Source organism: Nymphaea colorata, chromosome 9 (assembly GCF_008831285.2).
Source record: "Nymphaea colorata isolate Beijing-Zhang1983 chromosome 9, ASM883128v2, whole genome shotgun sequence".
Lineage (NCBI taxonomy): Eukaryota > Viridiplantae > Streptophyta > Magnoliopsida > Nymphaeales > Nymphaeaceae > Nymphaea > Nymphaea colorata.
This window is the reverse complement of record NC_045146.1, coordinates 14,054,510-14,076,643: the sequence shown is the minus strand read 5'-3', so window position 1 is coordinate 14,076,643 and position 22,134 is coordinate 14,054,510. Positions and strand designations below refer to the sequence as shown.

Genomic DNA, 22,134 nt, shown 5'->3' with positions numbered 1-22,134 from the left:
AAGGCGGCGGACGGATAACGAATGCAGTCAAGTCCTAAGAATCGCAAAGTAGTTCTGCGTGGTTGAGAAATGAAGTAAACACGAGGTTTATTGGAAGGTCATCGCGACGCGAGCGACTGGCAGCTCACGCATTGCTTCGTTGAGGGCCTGAGTCCTTGGGATGGCAATACCGACATTAACGGGGATTTCGGAGGACACTTTCGTAAAATGGGCCTCCCCATGGCCATTGGCGCCTCCTAATCGTTCAATTTCCAAAACCAACGAACTCAGCGGACGACAGACGGAGCGAGAGAGAGTTTTCCTCCGATGTGTGGAGGAAGAAAAGCCGTTTCCCGTTTTTCCCGCTTCCCAAACATTTGCCCGCCACGCAGATGGAAAATCTCCTCTCTCTCTCTCTCTCTCTCTCTCTCTCTCTCTCTGTCCCTCTGTCTCTCCCTCTCTGTCCCTCTGTCTCTCCCTCTCTTTCTCATTTTCGGAGAAAGGAGGAGGAAAAGAAAACAGAATCTGGAAAGTGGAAAGTGCAGGGCTTCTTCCGGAGGATTTCCGATGTTTTGGTCTCATCATCAGTCTAAGATCATAGTAGCTGAGGTTTGCACCGTCGGCGGATTTCAGTCTCTGAGGTAGTGGCTTTTTGCATTTAATCATACTTTTTCTTTTTAATAAGTTACTGCTTGTTGGCTGTTCTGGAATATATTTTATTCGCGGTTTCTGTTTGCCTGGAAGGGCATGTTGAATTTGGAGAGATTGTTGATTCGCCGTCGCTGCATTAAGGATCTTTTGGCTTTGGTTTTGGTCCGTCATTTCTCGGGAGGAAATGATTCTTAGATCCGTTGACGTTGCGAAAATTTTAATTTAGATAGCTTTCTCCCTTCTTTCTGCTGAAATTCTGGGTAATTGTGATTATTCCATGCAAATGATGCTCTATTTGATCATTGTTACCAATTTTTTAGCTACTTTTTCAGCGCTTGTTTGCCTTCTTCTCTGTTGCGGAGTTTTTCTTCCCCTCTTTTGAAGACCTTTTCCTTTAGGGTTAGTTTGTTGGGCTTGTAGTTCTTTTTATTAGTTGTAGGATATGGTTCCTTTTGATGTGACATATGTTTCCTATTTTATCAGTCGCCTAAAACAATCTCCTATAAATCCTAGGACGATCTCCTATAAATCTTGCGTCATCCCTTCAAAAACTTCTTGCTTATTTTTTTCATCTTCTTTGAGATTCATGGAATTCCATGTATTTTCATGTACTTTTCTTCTGATCATTATTGGTTTTAGCTTATGAGCTTTTCTTAGTGACAAACTTCTTGGTCCTTCTCTTCGTTTCTTTTGCTGAAAATTGACAGGCTGTTATTCAGTTCTCTGTTCATTAAGTGATGTTTCGCCTATTTTCTGTTACATCTGTTTCTTTTTCTTTCCAGAAAGCATATTACTAGGCTGTTTCAAAATTATGAAATGCAGGAAAATACACCTACATGAGCAAGTATGAAGCCACACAAGGTTTAGCTTCATCCTAAGAAAAATTGCTGGCCAGCGTAGGTCAGACATGGATACAACTGGGCATCAGCTGATGGGTGGTTCCTTGTGATAGTGAGTTTCTTATCATGCCTTTTCTATCACTTGCTTTTCCTTGTAATTATATAAAAATGTTTTCAGTATTTCGTTTTTTACTTCTGCCTTTTTATCATAATTCCTTTTGTTTCTTTGCTTTTTCAGGGTGCAGCGGCACAAAAAACTAAATGGCTACTTTTGTGGATATATGCGTTTCAGCAGCTATCAATATTCTTTCAGCTTTTGCTTTCCTTCTTGCTTTTGCAGTTTTACGGTTGCAGCCAGCTAATGATAGAGTGTATTTTCCAAAATGGTACCTTAATGGGTTACGAAGTAGCCCTAGACACTCTGGAACTTTTGTAACAAGATTTGTTAATTTGGATCTCAAGACGTACATAAGGTTTTTAAGTTGGATGTCAGAAGCACTAAGAATGCCAGAGCTTGAGCTTATTGATCATGCAGGACTTGACTCTGTTGTATACCTGCGAATTTACGTGGTTGGGTGAGTTAAATGAAGAATAAGTTTCAATAATTTACTGATTTGCTCATATATGTTGAATTTTGGATGATATGCAGTGTTATCTTAAAGAGTAGTGAAATTCTTGCAGTTAGGTTTGTTTACATTCTTGAAGGCAATCTTAGATCTGTTTGCATTACATATGGTTCTCATCCTTTCTTATAGAGGAAGAATAAAAGTTGAGGCTGGACGGGACAGGGAAAACTGTTGAGTTGAGGAGGCTTGACAAGCAGGAGAAGGAGAATGAACGAAGGGTTTTCATGTAGAATGATTGCTTACAAATTCTGGCGAAGAACATTTTTGTCTTCATTTCCCCTTTGGTTTGTTTAGTTATGTGATTGTATGACAAATATATATTAAACAAAAGGGTGTGCATAGGATGACATGAGTAGTTCATATATGAGCGTAAACTGTAATCTCAAAGTTCCTCTGTGTTAATATTCCAAGATCTATATTTTTTTTCTATAGCATATTCTCATTCTTAAGGGTGTCTTTCATTTTGGAGGGAAAACAGAGATTAAAACTTTTATTTAGGTTGTCTATTTGCAGATTTAACTTATGCTAAGCTGTTTGGCACATTTTTAATCTTTAGGTGTTAACGTTTCATTTTTGTAAACTAAAGTCTATTATCTTCTGGGTCTTCTCTTGTACTTATTCCTGAATATGTTTGTTTCTCCTTTTCTTTTCTTCTTGTCTTTTAATAGTTTGTGCTGTTTGTGTAGGTTGAAAATATTTGTGCCTCTCTCAGTGTTGTCCATTCTTGTCTTAGTACCTACCAATTGGACTAGTGGGACATTAGATGACTCCAAAATTTTTACATATAGTAATATTGACAAGCTTTCATTAGCCAATGTTTCTTCAGGGTCCAAAAGGTAACGCAATGTCATTAGTAGTTGCAATATTTTGTTCCTTCTAGATGCTATAGTATATGCATACAAATTTACTTGTTACTCTTGCTTTTCAGTATATTCGCATGTTGTTCTTGCTATGTCTTTGATGGTTGGTTCTTGTCAATGAAGATATTGCATGCTTATTTACTGGAACCGTGTAGAAGTTTGTTGAACATTTATCTCTAAAGAGTGAAATTTTCCCTGACTCTAGCTAAATGTTCCGTTACAGGTTCTGGGTTCATCTTGTAATGTGCTACATATGCACATGGTGGACATGTTATGTACTTTTCAAAGAATATGAAATCATATCTGCTATGAGATTGCGTTTTCTTGCATCAGAAAAACGTCGACCAGATCAGTTCACAGTGAGTACATTAATTTGGATGTATATTTAGTTTCCACACACAATTTCCTGAAAACAAGAATTGAGTTACTCATGACTCATCTAGATCTACTGGAAACAGATTCAACGTCTTGCTGATTCTTCACCCTTGTTTTCTACTGCAATCATTGCATGCTATTTCTAGTGGAAAACTGTATAAAGCAAGCAATGTCCTTGTATCTACAATTGCGTCCATGCGAGTGTAACAACTCCTGCTAAGTCGAAGGCATTGGCAAGTTCTGACATTAATCTAACTCCTTCAATGGGTTATGACTAAGAATCTAACATGTCCATTAACATATAAAATTGAATAGGAGGGCAAAGTTTAGTTGCATAGAGATGCTTGTGAGTTATCATTGTTTCACAAAGCATGAAATAACACTAGACTAGAGTTAACTTGCAATAATTTATGCGATGGTGATGGAAGCAAGGAAGCAGCAACACAAGCACCTGTCGAGGGTAGAGTAAACACAAGTCACGAAGCTGTCATAGCCTCTCCTTTTATTTTCTTTTCCTTGTGTTTCCTATACTGCAGAATGTGATCCATGTGCTCTTTGTTCGCCATCTTGCAGGTTTTGGTTCGAAATGTTCCTCCAGATCCTGATGAATCTATCAGTGAACATGTGGAGCATTTCTTTTGTGTGAATCATCCAGATCACTATCTCACTCATCAGGTTTGCAGTGATAACGTCTATCATTTCCTTAGTAGTCAAAAGTGGTAGGTGGCCCTAGGCCCTAGGCACTGGAACTTCAAAATGGACAAGATGCGAAAACAGTAAATGAAAAACGCAGCAGGGGGAGGAGGAGAAGAAAAAGAAGGTGAACAAGAAAATGGGAAGAAAAAGGAAGGAAGAAATAAAGAAAGGTAAAAAGAAGAAGAAGGAGAAGGTGAAGAAAGAATTTTACAATATCTCTTTTAATTAGGATCCTAGGTGACCCAGCATAGTTGAAAGGGTCGCCACATAGGACCTAGGTACATGCAGGCACCTAAGCATTCTTTGACTATTAATGTTCTTTCTCTGGTTACTGTATATGTTTAGCTGTCAGTGCTTAATAGGCTACTTTATCAATGAATCCCAGTCTCCCAGACTCGTGATGCATATGTAAATAAATTGTTCCTGCTAACAATGAACCCGAATATCTTGAAGAAAGGATGAAAATTAGCACCAAAACTCAAAACATCACAGAGGTCCAACAGAACCTACAAAGACAAACGTTCAGTGTGCACTAAGGCAGCTAACTAAAAAATAAAGAATCTTATTGAATGAACTAGTGTAAGTACAAAAGATGAGATACAAGAGGGACAGTATATAGGAGAAGGCAGCAATAAGCTAACCGTTGGGCACGGTCTTAATATATAGGAGAAGGCAGAATTAAGAAGCCAGTCAATGGCTAGTTGAGTGCAGCCTCGGACTGAAAAAATAAAAAATGACAAAACGGGAAAGAAAATTAGAAGTACAAAGAAAAACACAAACAGGCAAAATCACAATTCAGACCTACCTATATACATTACACAATATACACATGCATATAAAGAGTACTTTTATATATTCTAACAGGATGTAAGGATTCAATTTTAGCACCTTCATTTCTTGCTGTGTTCAACCACTTGTTTTATACACTTTTGTTATATTTAAGATATTTCTTGTGTTAATAGTGCAATTTTGGTCACAATGTGAGGATACTTACTGTGCTATGTGTTATATTGTGTCCCGTCTATGGGAACGGGTGGCATCTATCTGTCACATTGGCTCAACAATAGGTTGCCCTGAAAAGATTGGGTCTTAGCATGAACGAAACTGAAAGCCTTTATTGGCTGTTCATGGAAAGTGGGGTAGGTGATTTTTGTGTACAACTCTAGAGAATGGAAAAGCATTGAAGAACCGCAAGGTTTAGTGTATAGTGTATACTTAGTTTTTCTGCAAAGTTCTACTTCCAAAGAAGTAGCTTCACCTTCTAGTTGGTAGATTTTCTTGTAAAAATGGTTATTTAGGAGCTAATGAATTGCCTTACCTGCTTTCCTTCCCTATCTTATATGCTATTTTTTTTCTCTTCTAATTGCTTACTGGGGAGGTACGGACCTAGGTTGTGTATAATGCAAATCAACTTGCTAAAATAGTGAGCAAGAAGAAGAGTTTACAGAATTCTCTTGATTACTGTAACATCAAACTTGCCCGAGATCCAGCAAAAAGGCCTACAAAGAAGGTATTCTATTATGGGGTGTACAGTGTTATTTCTGTAACTTTTATTCTACATTTTTTTTGTGACATTTCATGTCTAAGATTTTCACTTTTAACTTGTCCATCTCTTTATCTTCTAAGGCAGAAAGGCTTTTTAGGTCTTTTTGGGGATACTGTGGATGCTATTGATTTTTACACAGAAGAGATTGATGCATTGTCTAAAGAGGTATGTTTTGTGCTTATGTTAATTATTTGCTTGTCAGACCTGGTTATCCTAAAGAAGCATTAATCTCTTGCATCATTGGTACTTCTATTATTTTATCTTAATGTTATAAGGTCTTATTTTCTTTTTTCACAAATCAAATTGTTAATGCTCATAGACATGCAAAACAAAGGCTCATGTAGCATCCCCCTGCATTGACATAACTCCTCAAAACATTTTGAGATTGTTACAGCAAAGCAATTCTTTAGAATGGTCTTTATATATGTGTGTCTGCGTGTTTCTGTGTCTATGATGTAATATAATGCGAGTTGTACACAAGCATTTGATGGCACATAGAATGTACTACATGGAAGCACCTAAGCATTCAAAAGCACTTTCGCTAATTTTCAGGCCCATAAAGGCATAATTGGTGTCTGGATAAGAGTCATAAAACCAGTCAGCTTAGTCATGGACCAAGAAAAGTTAAATATTGTTTTAAAATATTAAGTTACTAACTTTAGACATGAAAAATAATTAAAAACAGTATTCTTCTACATCTTGATTGTTTAGTTTGTATTCATTTTCACTCTTTCTTTAACTATATTATTCTATATCTTCATTGTTTAATTTGTGTCTTCTCTTATTCTTTCTTTAAAAACTTTTTTCTGAATGATTTTGGTTTTCAACTTTCTATGGTGGTGGTCTAGAATCTTCGGTCAAGATTTTGTAACTGTGATGAACCTATTGATTTTCTGTGGATTGATGTGCCTGTCTTTTCACTTCCTATGCATCCACATCATTTATCTTGATCTTTAGCATTTATTGTGTTGAGTCAAGCATATCTATGTTCTGCCCGTCTCAGCATTCAATCCATGTGCGAGGTAAAAAAACAAGTATGTACACAGTTATGGAAATGAAGAAAAGTATCAATGCTCTTGTCAAACAAGGAGTGCAGTGCCATACTGCTTCTTTTCAAAACCTTTAGTTTTCGAAGTTGATGAATATTTCCATGCGTAGTGCACATAAAGTGATTTTACATACGTAGTGCACATAGCATATTTCATGTTGTTCATGCATGGATATACATATTGTGTGTGCTTATACATATGTACACACACAAACACAGAGAGGGGAAGAGGGAGGGAGAGAAAGAGAAAAGAGTGATCAGCTGAGGACCTTTTCCTTGAATCAGTTGTACCAATGTTTGCTTTAAGATAAGGTTTTGCTTAAAGTTAAAATGATGCAATTCTTTAAAAACAAACATCCATTTAAGCTACTGTTAAAACATTTCACCAACTGATGAATCCTTGGATGCATGTAGGGCTTGTAAATAAACCAAGAAGCTTATGGAGCTTGACTCAGGTCAGTTTGGAGCTCATAAAATGCATATCTTATGGAAAGGGTCTGCGAGCAGTGATTGGCAGCTATGTAGACTTGTAGTTGATTCACGTATGAAGAAGGGTCATTGATCTGGCCTTGATTTGTATAGCCTTGTTAGTGACCCTTTTTGGTGTATATATATATATATATATAATATTTGTATTATATGTGTTTGAACTTTTTAGAGTGAAAATGTTGACTAGTCGGTTGAGTTGGTTGTGTATCTCATGATGAGTTTGCTAGCATTTCTAGTCAGTAACTATGACCTTAACAAATTCTCCATAAGTGAGTCTATTTGGTTTGCTCAATTAGTTTGCAACCCATGAAAAGTTTGACTTGAGGGCTTTCCTCCTGTTCAAGCAATTCCCGTGATGCTATTCTAGCACGTGCAAAAAATAATCTGATTATTTTGATATAGAAATTGTAAGATCATGTTTCTTGATCTCACTGGATTTGGGAAAAACTGATTGGCACTTTGAAATAACTGATGATATTGAATCCACTTACTGCTAAGTCTGCAACCATTTTCTTCTGGGTTCTTTTGAAATCTACTGTTAACTTTCTTTTGAATGTGCCAATACCGTTTAATCATGAAAGTGGAAAATGAAGAAAATGAAAAAAAGCTCTGTTCTGCTATTTTTTCTATGAGAAATTAGCAGCATTTCTTCTTGAGGCGGGGAAGGGTTAGTTAAGTTATAGCATCTAAGCCGATCTTCTGAATGGTTTTCTTTATTTGGATTTTGTTATGATACCCCCAATTTTCAGGAAGCTGAGGCAAGGCAACAAGTTATAACTGACCCAAATGCAATTATGCCTGCTGCATTTGTTTCATTTAAGTCTCGATGGGGCGCAGCAGTTTGTGCACAAACTCAGCAATCAAGCAATCCAACTATTTGGCTAACGGAGTGGGCTCCAGAGCCCCGTGATGTTTACTGGAATAATCTTGCAATACCATTTGTTGAACTAGCAGTTCGCCGGCTAATCATCTCTGTTGCAGTCTTCTTTCTTACATTTTTTTTTATGATCCCAATTGCTTTTGTGCAATCTCTTGCCAGCATCGAGGGGATTGAAAAGGTTTTTCCTTTTCTAAAGCCAATAATAAAACAGTGAGTATTTTTATGGATGATGTATGCGACTGTTGAATTATTCTTTTCTGTAGCTTCTTGTTTTTTTCACTTGTGCAATGTTTTTCAGTGTTATTATGAGTTTGCAAGTTGTAACCAAGATAGTACAGTAGTAGCAGTAATAGAAGAGGTTGTACAAGGATGGATGTTATGATTTGTTTTTGATGCTTTATCATCTTTGTCAGTGGCATAATTTCATGATATAGTAGAATCAACTGCAAATTAAAGTTGGTTTATGTTTCCACGGATGCTGTAGACAAGGATACCAAGGGGTCAGTTTCAGCATAGCTAAATGCAAGGGGATTTGGGGGTGTGACCTTAAAATGGCATTTCCAAGCATTTATCTGACCCATTTTCATGCCCATCTGTATAAAAAAAAGCAGGAGGATGATTTTGATCTTACTATGTAATATTGCAACGTAGGAAGCAGTTCTGCCACACAAGGCAAAGTCAAACTTGTACTGCTTGACGGAATACCCTTGTTGTGAATTGGATTAGAAACTGCTACAAAACCGTTAGTATGCACCAAGCCTCATCTTGCTATCCACAGTGCAAGAATAAGACATTCATCCTGTTTCTGGCGACTACAAGACATTCTCATGCAGTGGCATCACTTACTAACAATTAAGCATTTTAATAGAATACTTCTAGGTCGAGGTCGAGAAAGTTCTCCAAGATTTCTAGCTATCTCACAAAAGCATGGTGGAATCCAGACATGAAATCAATTATTAACAGTAAAGCATTTTAATAGGACACTTTTTGGTTGAGGAAGTTCTCCAAGATTCTAGCTTTCTCACAAAAGCATGGTCGAATCAAGGCATGAGTATGACATCAATTCATAGACTATCAGGAGATGAACATAAGCATGAGGATTTTCTTTATTATTTATTTTATTGACAGAAGTTTTTAAATTGTTCAACATATAGAAATATATGGGAATATCACTAAAAATGTCAAAACTTTTAAATGTTATCTGTACAAGTAGTGTCGCATGACATGTTTACTTGCTGACTTGTGTGGCCTAGAGATTCAAATTTGAGATTGCCCATGGATTCTGGTATATTGGATATAAACCTAAGTTATTGGGTGAAGCCATGAAGGCCTTGTTTAAATTTATCTGGGCAACTTGACTATTTCTAGAATAAATATGATGTAGGGCAAGGTGGTGCCATGTGGGCCACAAAGGCATGTGCCCAACCTGAATCGGAATCTGAATGAGTATGTGGGCTTCCATCTATATCAACCTAACTAAAAGAAAGAGCCAAATCCTGTCTTTTAAGTACCAACCACACCCTCTGGCCACTGACACAGATTTCTAGTGTCCTGACACTCTCTTCTGTGGAGAGTCTACACTCTATCATTTTGACTCCAGAAAGGCAGTATGATAAGAATGCTGGCATTCTTTCACTTTTCTTTTTTCAGCTCAAATTACATAAAAGTCTTAAGGAACTTTTGTGGTACTTGGTTCAGTCTGAGCATGTGATTTTCACCATGAAATTTTTAGTTGACTTTCACCTTTTCCATTGTTAACATTCTCTACCTAAGCTGCTGTTTCGGAAAGCTCTTTTCAACTGCACACAGTGTGAAACATGGATGCATATTATCTTGCTGTACCTCATTTTCATGGCTCCTATTGACTGTGATGCTTGTGTATTTACTTTTGCTACTTATGTTGGGGGAAATTTTGAGAAACTTATTTCCTTATTAAATGTTGTATATCCAGGAAGGCTATCAAGTCCGTTGTTCAAGGTGTTCTTCCTGGGATTGCATTGAAGATATTTCTGATCATTCTTCCATCGATACTCATGACAATGTCCAGGATTGAAGGCCATATATCACTATCAGCATTAGAAAGGCGATGTGCTGCTAAATATTATGTTTTTGTTATGGTCAATGTATTCCTTGGGAGCATAATAACTGGATCAGCATTTGAACAGCTTAACCAATTCATGAATCAGTCTGCAAACGAGTACGTTTTGCTGCTTTGTACACTAAAATTTCACTTGCATGTATTATGTGATGTCTTTCAAACTTCACATTTTATTGACTTTGACATTTGCGTCTTTTACTTTCTACAAAGCATTGGGAAATTTTAGTTCGATTTGCTGGGTTTATGTTCTGTATTACTGTATATAAGTTTTGAGTCTGTATTGTGTAGTTTTTCTATGAATTGCTACCTATCCAACTAGAATTTCTCAAAGTTTACTAGCTCATGGTTCTAGACCGATCCTTTTGCTAACTTTTTAAATGCTTTTATCATGGTATGTTTGCAATGAATAACTTTTTCCCTTGAACATCAATTCTCTTGCAGAATTCCAAGGACAATTGGAGTGGCTGTTCCTATGAAGGCAACATTTTTCATAACTTATATCATGGTTGATGGCTGGGCAGGAATTGCTATGGAGGTTTTGAGGCTAAAGCCTTTGGTAATATATCACTTAAAAAATACTCTAATTGTGAGAACAGAGAAGGATAGAGAGGAAGCCATGAATCCAGGAAATCTGGGATTTGCCATATCTGAGCCACGATTGCAGCTTTATTTTTTACTTGGTCTTGTGTATGCCGTCATTACTCCCATCCTACTTCCTTTCATAGTTGTCTTCTTTGGTCTAGCCTATTTGGTGTTCCGTCATCAGGTACTTTATAAAGATTGTGCTTCAGAATTCACATGCTTTTCTTCTGCAGAAGGTTCCCCATCATTGATGAAGTTCTGTTTCAAGTTTTCAACCAAAGCTTTAATTCTTGTAGTTATATTTCCGTGCACCAACTGCTAAATTTCCCTGGTACTCCATCTTCTAGGTTATAAATGTCTACAACCAAGAATATGAGAGTGGAGCGGCATTTTGGCCAGATGTCCATCTCCGTATCATCATTGGTTTGATAATATCACAGCTTCTCTTCATGGGATTGATGAGTACAAAGGGTACCTCTCAATCGACCCCGCTCTTAATTGTACTTCCAGTAGTAACCATTTGGTTCCACATATACTGCAAGAATCGGTTCGAGGCTGCGTTTGTGAAATTTCCTTTGCAGGTGAGTATGCAGCACCATTTTTCATTTTACGGAACCCAGTTACCATTTGATGATAAAGTGGGTTTTCCTTTTAGGACCTTTTCTCTATTTCTGTATATATTTGAAGCTTCAACATATTTACCGTTCTCATATTTCTTTGCAAAACCTTCCACATCATCATCTTTGACAAACAGGAGGCTATGGTGAAAGATACAGTGGAGAGAGCTGTAGAACCAAATCTGAATCTCAAACGCTACCTCCATTATGCATACATCCATCCAGTTTTCAAGGATGATGACTGGGACCGGCCAGTGGCACTCTGCGATGAAGAGATGAACCCACTGGTCCCTACTTTACGGACTTCTCAGAGGACAACACCTGTTCTAAGCAAAGTTGGCTCTCGATTGGCTTCTGAACCTGAGCCCTGAAGTGGAAATTAATGTTCTCACTGGACGAGTCACATTACTTCTGTGCAGGTCTCATACTCGAGCCTCATTGGCTTCCCGTTGTTGAGAGTAATTTATCGGCATGTTAAGGGAAGAGATACTTTTGTCCCATTGGCACTGACGAGACCATCTTTTGTAGTTATGGCCGATTAGGGAGAAGGCTTGCATTTCTGTCTGCTTACTACTCTCCCTCTCTCTCTCTCTCTCTGGTGTAGTTCAACTGGGATGCATGGAATTGATTGAAATAGTGAATTGCTGCTGAGGCTAACGACAATCATGAAAGTGAATTATGTCAATTGGTTCTACATATAGTGAGCAAAATCATGAACATACGATTCAATGATGTTGTATGCTGATTAGTTCGCAGTTTCCTTCGTAATCTTTTGTCTTCCTTGTTTTCCTCAAATTTTTTTTTGGTTCTCACTGATGCTTCTTGCTTCTTTTTTCCTTCATGACATTCTTTTTACCGTTTTGGACTTCATATGTTCTCCCTTCATCTCTCTCGTATATATATGAGTGAGTGAATGATAACTCTGGCTATCTTGACTCACTTAGCCATCTAATTAGGGCTATGTATGTGATGCAAACTGATGTTTAAAAACAAGGGAGAAAGATGTGAGCTAATAGTAGATGATAAAATATGTCACTTTTTTTCCCTTGTTTTTCTCTTAACCATCCTTCATGTGTCTTGATAAGATAGTTGGTTGGGTGACTCTAGAAGAGAAAGAGAGAGAGAGAGCCGATAAAATGGAAATATATAACAAAATTTAGGGACAAGAAGTCCCCTAGGTACAAAAACCATCCGAGAGAGAGAGAGCTTTTTCACACTTTTTTTTTACTCAATTTAAGATTTTTTTTTCATTTAAAAGTTTTTTCAAGGTTGCGGGATTCTCCAAACTGCAGGACCGCATGTCTTCATTACAATATGATCCTCTGTATCGTCCAATTGCATGCTGACTTTGCATGTTATACATATCCTATTGGCCACTTGCCTCTACATCTTATATTTTAAACTTTTAATTGTAATTTGAAACTAGTTTGAATTGGTTTTAAAATATGATAAAAGGAAAAAGACTGATTTTCCCTGATTCAGCATGGCGATCTGCACCAAATTTCTATCATTTTGGAGACAATGTTCATATGTATCCTGTAGGTGTTGATACTGACAACATTATGCCTCCTACCATGAACACATTCCGGACCTAAAAGATTTCGAGGAAGACACCGCTATTTTCTTCTCACGCTGGGTTATTATTCTCACAATTGTTGGTCGCTTGCTCTTGAAATTAAACTGTAGCGGGGAAGATGTTAAAAACCATACCATCTGGATTAGGAACAAAAACCAGATTCATTAAAATTAATTATTAAAATGTTTTTTCTGCTATAGCTATAATTTTAAGAGTGATTTGATAGTTAAAAAGAACAACTTTGTTAGAAAATAACTTGATTTAGACATGATTTGTACAAAATTAGTGTTTATAAATATGCTAGGACGCATACAAAACTAGTATTTATAAACTTATTAGAAGGTTTACATTTCGTTTAAAATATTTTTTAATACAAATTTAAGAGGTTTGGTTTTTATCCTTTATCCAAGTAGTATTTTATTTACCAATTACTCGTGTATGAAGTGGGGAACACCAAACCTTTATTGTAGCCCACTTGCAAATGGCCACATGCTCTCCACCACAGGGGTTTTACAGGTGCAGGCGTGACGCCAACATTCAATGCTGCCGTTCTCTGATATCCCACAGTACAAGTTTCGAAAAGAAGTTTCTTTCTCTTTTTTTATTCTTTAAATTTCTTTATTATTATATAATATGATATATTCCGTACAATGTCCAGCTCATGTGCAACGGATAGATGAGGCACTTACGATACTTTTATAAAAAAATTCGTAAGGAAAATGCTAAGATGTTAATTATCTTTTGCAAAGTTCATCCTGTTAAATAACTTAAACTTTCCATTATGATGAAGCTTTACATGCAGAAATCTAGTTTTAGTCATTTATTTAAGTCAAAAGCATTCCTTTTAACATGAGAAAACATATGTCGACTACTAACAATTTATCAATACTGCAAAGTAACTGTGCAGCTAATTGAAATCTTTTGTCATTACTTTGCAGAATATTCTTCGTCCAGAGACGTTAGGAGCTCTCAACTAGTGACAGCGTTCTGGTTCATTTTTAGAAGTAAAATAATGGTGACTTAGGAAGAACCAGTCGCGAGTGTTCTCAATGCGCTTTTACAAATCTAATAGCTTTCAAAGAGTGTGTGTGTGTGTGCGCGCGTTACAGCCATGAACTATTAAAAGAATACAGACTAAGAGAGAGAGACAGAGGTATATATAGAGTTTATATATATATATATAAACTCTATCATACCCGGTGCCCAGTGCCCATATTTATAAAATTGTGGTACCCATAACCAACTGCCGGATTCCTTCTTAAACGCGTACCCATGTGACTTATCATACCGATAACGCTGGTTACTGCGGGAAAACAGATGCTCATGCGTGCGATACTCAGAAAGTAAAACAAGATTGGAAAGATTTCCGATGCCGGATCGCTCGGTACTTAATAATTGACTCTAAAGTTTTACATCGAAAAGTGTATGAAGAAAAATGCTGGTCAACAGGAAATATGAAAAGAAGCCTTAGGTTGACTTATTGAAGCTTTCACACTCTTATAAATTATTGCTGTTCTTGATGCTGCACCTCCTGTATCGGCTTTGGTGACATATATCTATAGAGAGAGAGAGAGAGGAACATGTGACTATGAATTAATCATAAACTAAGTAGATATTTGGAATCTGTTCTAAGATAAAGACAATTCCCTTTCTTGCTTGTATTTAAGATTGCTTAGCCGAGGCCTTCGATTCGCTTTCTCTTCATTAAAAAAATTCTGGCTGTGAAGACATTTTATATGCAAATGGTGGATATTACTGTAAAAGCTCGCGCACCCAACTAACTTTATATTTTCCCTAGTAGCCATGGATTGGCAGCTTGCCATGTTGCAGGCAAGAGCAATCTAAGCGGGCGTTCGATGATGCCCGGGACTGGCGCCGCAGCGGTATTAAATCAACCAACCCGCTTTTCTTTTCTTGTAAGAAGATTTTGAGAAGATTGACACAATGGATGGAGTCAGAATGATAAGCTAGTTCTCCAAACCTCTATATAAGGGAGGGGGGCAAGAGGGACCCGCATAGGCTTTGGCCTCTCACTCTTCGATTTTAAAATTTTTAAAAATTTACATGTAAATTTTAAAAATTTTAGTTTAACACATATAAAAAATTTGAAAATTTTTATTATAAAAAAATTGAAATTTTTTATTTTGGCTCTGTAGTTTGGCTTCCACTTTCTTATTGAGCTTGAATGAAATACTTTTTCTACTAATTTAACATAAATAAATAACATCCATAACATTTTAATGTTTTTTAGTCTCAATTCAACCAACATGAGAATTTTTCTTATGAAACTGTCGACATCTTTCAATATTAGGCGGCTGAACAAGTCTCTCGGCTGAGGAACAGTTTTCTCATGTAATAAATCGAAAAAATATAGTACTTTTTGTTTCCTTTTTTCTAGAGGCATATTGCGCAATTTCTTAATTAATATCTTTGTTTATGTACACTCTCCAACCATGTCAGGCAAGAACTTCAAAACCTAGGTTGAAGTTGGTCAAGAATGGTACTAGGATACAAGCATCACTTGGCATCATTTTGTAGAAATTCACTTAATACAGCGATTTCACTTATGAAAAAATGTGCATTATATAATATCACCTAACCCAATACAAATCTCCACTTGAAAGCAATTTGGGTCAATTAATGACCTGACTTTAATTACCAATTAGCTCTTGTTCAGATGGAAATGGGCCTGAGCTCGGTCTGGTGCACTGGGTTCAACTGGTTCGGTCCTATCTTCAAAGAATTGTCCACTCATCCGAGCCCACGACACTATATGTGCGAACTTGTTAAACGATCCAGATCCAGAAATCCTGAACCGAAGAATCCAGACCTTGGATCTTTACGGCCAATATCATGGGAAATAAAACAAATAAGCAAAAAAACTGGTTGATCTCTCAATATAAAAGGGAAAGGCCTCCTACATACGGACACCAACGAAAGTAATCTTTTAAAAGAATTTAGGTTTTTTGGGCTTCACGAAAGCATTAATTCAGCCCTTATTTGGTGATCGATTCGCGGAATTTGTTGCCTTCCAAGCGCCGGAAAGGATGGATACTTTCAGTGGGAAGGCACAGAAAGAGAGAGAGAGAGATTAATGTGGTGAAACATGATTGTACCAACCTTTTGTAATTATACCTTAAAAAATTAGTTTTGAAGCTCTTGCTGCAATTTTTGGCTGTAAAGATGTTACATTTGTGGTTCCATAGTAATTAAATTCATGTCTGTATTCAAAAAGTTTTTGACCATCGAGCTCTTCATGTTGTAAGTTTTGGATCAAAAAGTTCAGATGACTCAGACCTACAGGGTTGAGATTTTCATTTTTCAGTAAAAATTCTACAAGGAATTCAACTAATTTTGAAAACCAATTGTGCAGAAGTTGTTTAAATTGGCACCCAGCTGAGATTCTCGCCTCTCGGCTATGGAAGACTGGATCAGAGCAGATAAGGAGAGAGAAACAGCCAAGAATCTAAACCCATGTTTCTTTTTTCTTTTTGAGTTTTTTCCCCTTCAATTAATCATCCTTGTTTGAGGGCTTTGCAAACATAGGCAACTTGACAGGCATTGACGGGTAACCCCTGAAGGAACCAACAAGAGAGGTTCCCATCAGACATACAAACAAAAATAACATTCTGGCAATGATAGCCCAAGATGGGGATTTGTCATCTCAGCTACAGCTAAAGGCAGCTTATCAGTTCATGGACCACCCTCGTCACGAACTAAGGCCATACACAGAAAGTTACCATCCATGAATCTCTCATGAAGCTACAAAAAATTTGCATGATCTCTGCAAGTATGTACAGACATCACGTGAAATGGGACCGACATAAAGAAATTGGAAATGTTCTTTTTAATTTGTTTCGGATGATTGTTGAAGATAATGTTTCTGTTGCATGCCTACCATTAAAACAGTGAAAGTTCCTGTTGTTTCTGGTTACAAAATCAGTTCATAAACTTGCATCGATCTTAATGCTGAAAGAAAGCTCAAGCTCCAGTAAAAAAGCTCTCACAACAAAATGGGGACAGTAAATTTGTTAAAGCACTAATGCAGCAGCCCAGGCTCCCTACTGCGGAGGTGGTTTCTCCATTGATAGTCAGAATAGAGCTACAACAATTGATCCTGCACCTCTTTGACAGCAAAGAATACAGAAGGTTCAGTACAGTAACCAGCAGTTACTGCTATCGATCTGCGGTGGGTAAGGGAAGAAGATGAGTGAGGGATGGAGATTGGGAACCATGGCTGGCTGCGAGTGAAGGCCTTTTGGCGTTTCCCAAGCGGCAGATACGAGGGTTTCTTCCTATGGATTGAAACGAAGCACCGTGAGTGATGTTGTTGTAAGCAGGATAAGCAGCAGATATGGTCCATCCATATTGGGGGCTGATCTCATGACCAAAAACCAAAGTACATCTTTTTTCTGCCTTTGTGGACGTCATGTCCCTTTTATGCAATTCGTGGCATGAGCCTAGTGGCAACCCTCTGCTCAATTCCCCATGTCACGGGGCACAACTTTTCTATCGAAAAGTATCTATGATTTAGTGAAAATTTTTCAGAAAAAATTAGCACTATGCATACTTTAGCATATGATCACTCCCATTATTTATTTTGTAGGATGAAGAAAAACCCACTGGTTCTCATTCTAACAAACATGAATCTAAGCCTGCTCCTCAGCAACCATATGTTGCAGAAAGAATACAAATAGATGTAAGCTGGGTGTTGCATCTGTCCATGGCTTTCTCTCTATAGTTTCCTGACATTCATCTATGAATGTTTACTTAATTTAGAATGACACGTCCATGTACACATACACACAAAGCGCTCTCTCACTTTCTCTTTCTTTATATATATATATATATATATATATATATATATATATATATATATACTATTTATCCATTTGCATGTCTCACGCATACAGCCCAATGTTTTAGCTATATATATATATATATATATATATATGAATCACGATGAATAAACAAATGTGGCACACAAACACTTCTGTGCGTGTGTCAAAGATAGTCGCAAACAGCAAATTTGGATAAAACCATGCTAACTTTAACTTAACTTCGTAGGAAACCCAGTTTCTACAAGGGTGTTCCAGTAGGCATGTTATTTGGAAGGTACCGGGTGATCGCATTTCTTTATTCATCATAATATAATATATATATATATATATACATATATATATATATATATATATATGAAGGGAGAGAAGGGGGAGAGAGGTTTAATTATGTGTTTAGCAAACTTATACAGGCACATTGAACGACGACAAAAGAGACAAAGAAGGGAGAAAGCGAAAAGGCTGCACGTGAACGAGCGTGGAATCATGTGGGACAACTGCCCCAGCCTGACCACCATCATCATCCTCTTCATGAACAATCAACAACCAGAACTCTCTCTCTCTCTCTCTCTCTCTTCAATGGATGGAATGCCCTCACAAATCCCAACGCCGTTCTTTCCCCCATTCTTTTCTTCTTCCATCATCGCCTTCTTCTTCATCTTCTAACACTTCCTCTTTTGCCCCGTCATCATGGGATTCCGTTCCGAACTTTCTCCGTCAGATCACCTACCACCTCCTCCACCAAGCGGCCATGACTCCGACCACCATCGCGGCCACCACCATGGGCTCTCTTATACTGACTTCATCCTCATCATCACTATCCCCACCTTTTTCATCTGTTTGATGATTGGGATCTTCGTCTTTTTTGTATGCTTCTTCAGAGCCTCTAAAAGTGAAAAGAGCAGCAGCAACAATGGCAACATCAACAAAGGAAAAATTGAGAAAAAGCTCACTGAGCTGGGTGCTTCTGGCTCCACTTGGTCTATCAATTCCAGTCCAGGCAAGCTTCTTACCCTGTTATTTCTTGATGCCGTTTCTCTTATTTCCTGACGGAGAGAAATTACCAGCACCGGTTTCGACGTCTCGGCAGCAGATTGACAGGCGCCACTTAATTTGATGGCAGCGACCATACATAAATTGAACAGTTTGTCAATGGTCGCTTGTCAACTGGAGACGGTCTGCCAGAGATGCACACCTTAGTCATGAAAAGCTTTTACTAAGTTGTTTCCCTTTGTGCAGTAAAAAGAAATGTTTTCTACATTACAAATCTACGTGTTCTTGTTTATTAGAGCATTGCCCTTATATGGTTTTCATGAAGGTTTTCCTCTTTTTTGGTTATAGTATGAAAATTAAAGCTAAAATTTCATTTGTGATGTTGAGATGGAGCAGATGCAAGGAACTGCTTGTATGGAGATGTGAGTAGGTCGAGTTCAACTAAATTTAGAGGAGGTCAAGTTTTCACATTCAGGCAGCTGGCGTTGGCCACCGATAAATTTAGCCAAGGGAATGTAATTGGTAATGGAGGATTTGGGGTGGTCTACCGGGGGGTTCTGGCAGATGGTACAGTGGCCGCAGTTAAGAGGCTGAATGGTGAAGGAAAGCATGGTGAGAGAGACTTCAGAATGGAGGTAATCTCTCTCTCTCTCTCTCTCTCTCTCTCTCTGTGTTCTGTGTTATTGCAGGATCAGTGAAGCCTATGAGAAGATTAACTGCCTTCTATTTTCATAATTGCGTGCAATCGTTGCAATTAAATTAGTATAGCGAAAGGACAGAGTGGAGATTAGAAGAAAACGTGAGAGCTACATGATTTTGCTACTGAAATGTTTTCCTATTACACATTCATGAAACCTTCTGCTTGTTATGATTTCATTTTTGGATTTAAAGAAAATTACGCAAAAGGGTTTCCTCAACTGTATACAGTCAGAAATTTACCGTTGGTAACCTTGTCTTTTCCGCGTTTGCATTGCCCACAACTTGGATGATTCTTTTATATGCTAATATAATAGCATTTCTTTTTCTTCCTGGTATTTTTTTTTTTTTTAACGCCGTAACGAAGTCAAAAGGTGAAGATAAACAAATTAGACAAAGTCAATGACTGTGAAAGGCAATCAAGCTTGATACTTGGGCTACTTCACGTGAAGACGTAGAAAGCCCATATTGACAACTCCGCCACATAGAGCTTCTTCTTTAAAGTAACCCTAAGAATAAAGGCTATGCCGTGTGGATACCCAGCAAAGATTCAGAAGGAATACCGCGTGTAGGGACATCATTTATGAGCTAGGTCGGCCTCTCCCATGTCAAAATGAAGTCTTAGTGGTGGTATTCTTCCATCTCAACAGGCTGTACCATCATGATTGTTTGAGAATGATCAAACCAAATCACACACAGTTATGATGAAAAAGGTGTATGAAATTAAACCAAAAATATGTAAAAATTTCAGAAAAATCTAGAATATATCAAAAAAAGTGTATTATAATCACAATGTGTTGGAAACAGGCAAGATTGTGAAATTTCCTTTCAAAAATTAGATTATATTGGTATATCTCGCAAATGCAGGTATGGAGATTTTTTAACAAATTTTTAACTTAATCACGTATGGTGATAATCGATTATCATTCTTGTCTTGTAAAGACTCACTACTTAAGCTCAAGTACTCTCTCTCTCTCTCTCTCTCTCTCTCGTGTGATCCCTTACATTACAGCTATAAACATGACACAGGTTGATCTGTTGAGTCGTTTGCACTCTCCGTATGTGGTACAGCTGCTGGGCTACTGTGCCGACCAGCAGCATCGGCTCCTCGTATTTGAATTCATGACCAATGGCAACCTTGAGGAACACCTCTATTCAAACGGCCAAGAGGGGAGTCCACCGCTTTTAGATTGGGAAACCAGGATGAGAATTGCCCTCGACTGTGCTAAGGGACTGGAGTACCTGCATGAGCATATGACGCCAGTGGTGATCCACAGGGACTTCAAGAGCAGCAATGTCCTTCTTGATGGTGATTACAGGGCTAAGGTCTCTGACTTCGGGCTTGCCAAGACAGGATCGGACAAAATAAACGGTTTGATCTCCACGCGCGTGCTTGGTACCACTGGATATGTTGCACCTGAGTGAGTTTTTCCATCTTTCTTGCCATCTTATTTCTAATGATGCATGAAAGCTCTGCATATATGCATTCAAATATATCCTGCCAAACACAGAGAGATACCTTCCTCAGGGATGATAACATAACAAGCAAATAAAATATCATTGATAATGTTAACTATATGTAGTTCCACGATTTTGATGAGTGGATATATTGAATTGTAGGTATGCTTCGACAGGCAAGCTGACGACAAAGTCAGACGTCTACAGTTTTGGAGTTGTACTGCTTGAGCTCATAACAGGAAGGGTTCCGATTGACGCAAAAAGGGCGCCTGGGGAGCAGTCTCTGGTCTCATGGGTATGACTTCCTCGTCCTAAAGTAATGGCATTAATAGTAGTAGTAGAAGTTGACATACTGTGCCACACATTTTGCTAGCTATACAACAAAAACATGCATCCCAACCTTCCCGATCGTGATTATTCTCTTGAAATGGTGGTGCTGGCCATCTTGATCACTACAGAATAAATGCTAATCCAGAACAAGATTATTTTACTGTACTAATAATTTAAGTTGTTCAGGCATTACCAAGATTGACTAGCAGAGATAAAGTTGCTCAAATGGTGGACCCAGCGCTAGAAGGGCAGTATTCGATCAAAGAACTCATACAGGTTTGGCTTTTATCATATTAAAGCTGTGGGCCTTAAATAACTTGCCAATCATCATCTCCTGAAGGCATATCATGTCGACTTGATTAAGCTCAGGATTTAGGCAGTTTTATATCGTTATCGTCATCTTTGACACCCCTAACCTGTTGCAGGTAGCTGCCATTGCCGCCATGTGTGTACAACCAGAAGCAGATTACAGGCCGCTAATAACAGATGTGGTGCAAAGCCTTGTACCTCTTGTGAAGCACAGAGCTACTGCTAGCATCGCTAAAACCCCCAAACTTCACCATCAAATTATCACCCTTAAATCTTCATCCATTGATAGTGGAAGCAGCGGAACTAGCATCAACAGTCCATGCTTGTGAAAGTACAAATTCTAATAGTGGATCTTATCCGTGGCCAAATTGTAAATTATCACCCTTAAATCTTCATCCATTGATAGTGGAAGCAGCGGAACTAGCATCAACAGTCCATGCTTGTGAAAGTACAAATTCTAATAGTGGATCTTATCCATGGCCAAATTGTATTTGTTTCACTATTTTAGCTTTGCAAAATTAGGTCGTGCTGAACTTGATTAGTAGGTGCATGTCAGAGAAACAAGTGGGAGCATGGACCAGAAGCGATAGCCACGAGAGAGATAGAGAGAGAGAGAGAGAGAGAGAGAGAGAGAGAGAGAACAATGGT

At 37.9% G+C, this 22,134-nt stretch overlaps 2 protein-coding genes across 3 annotated transcripts; both read left to right on the top strand.

The window, feature by feature from the left end:
* The first annotated feature begins 171 nt into the window (after positions 1-171).
* On the top strand, positions 172-12,072 carry LOC116261211 (CSC1-like protein At4g02900). Of its 2 annotated transcripts, XM_031639861.2 has the most exons (13): positions 172-620; positions 1,453-1,581; positions 1,708-2,044; positions 2,782-2,931; positions 3,179-3,314; positions 3,904-4,005; positions 5,417-5,536; positions 5,657-5,737; positions 7,859-8,199; positions 9,941-10,186; positions 10,529-10,853; positions 11,017-11,250; positions 11,424-12,072. In XM_031639861.2, the coding sequence occupies exons 3-13, from the start codon at positions 1,731-1,733 to the stop codon at positions 11,655-11,657; spliced, it is 2,283 nt and encodes a 760-aa protein (XP_031495721.1). In that variant the 5' UTR covers positions 172-620; positions 1,453-1,581; positions 1,708-1,730; the 3' UTR covers positions 11,658-12,072. The 2 variants fall into 2 exon arrangements, with proteins under 2 accessions (XP_031495721.1, XP_031495722.1); XM_031639862.2 differs by lacking the exon at positions 2,782-2,931.
* Positions 12,073-18,168: 6,096 nt separating this feature from the next.
* LOC116260731 (probable serine/threonine-protein kinase PBL7) lies at positions 18,169-21,985 on the top strand. Its single transcript, XM_031639176.2, has 6 exons — positions 18,169-18,700; positions 19,090-19,328; positions 20,419-20,810; positions 21,010-21,142; positions 21,364-21,453; positions 21,603-21,985. The coding sequence occupies exons 1-6, from the start codon at positions 18,391-18,393 to the stop codon at positions 21,813-21,815; spliced, it is 1,377 nt and encodes a 458-aa protein (XP_031495036.1). The 5' UTR covers positions 18,169-18,390; the 3' UTR covers positions 21,816-21,985.
* The last annotated feature ends 149 nt before the right edge of the window (positions 21,986-22,134 follow it).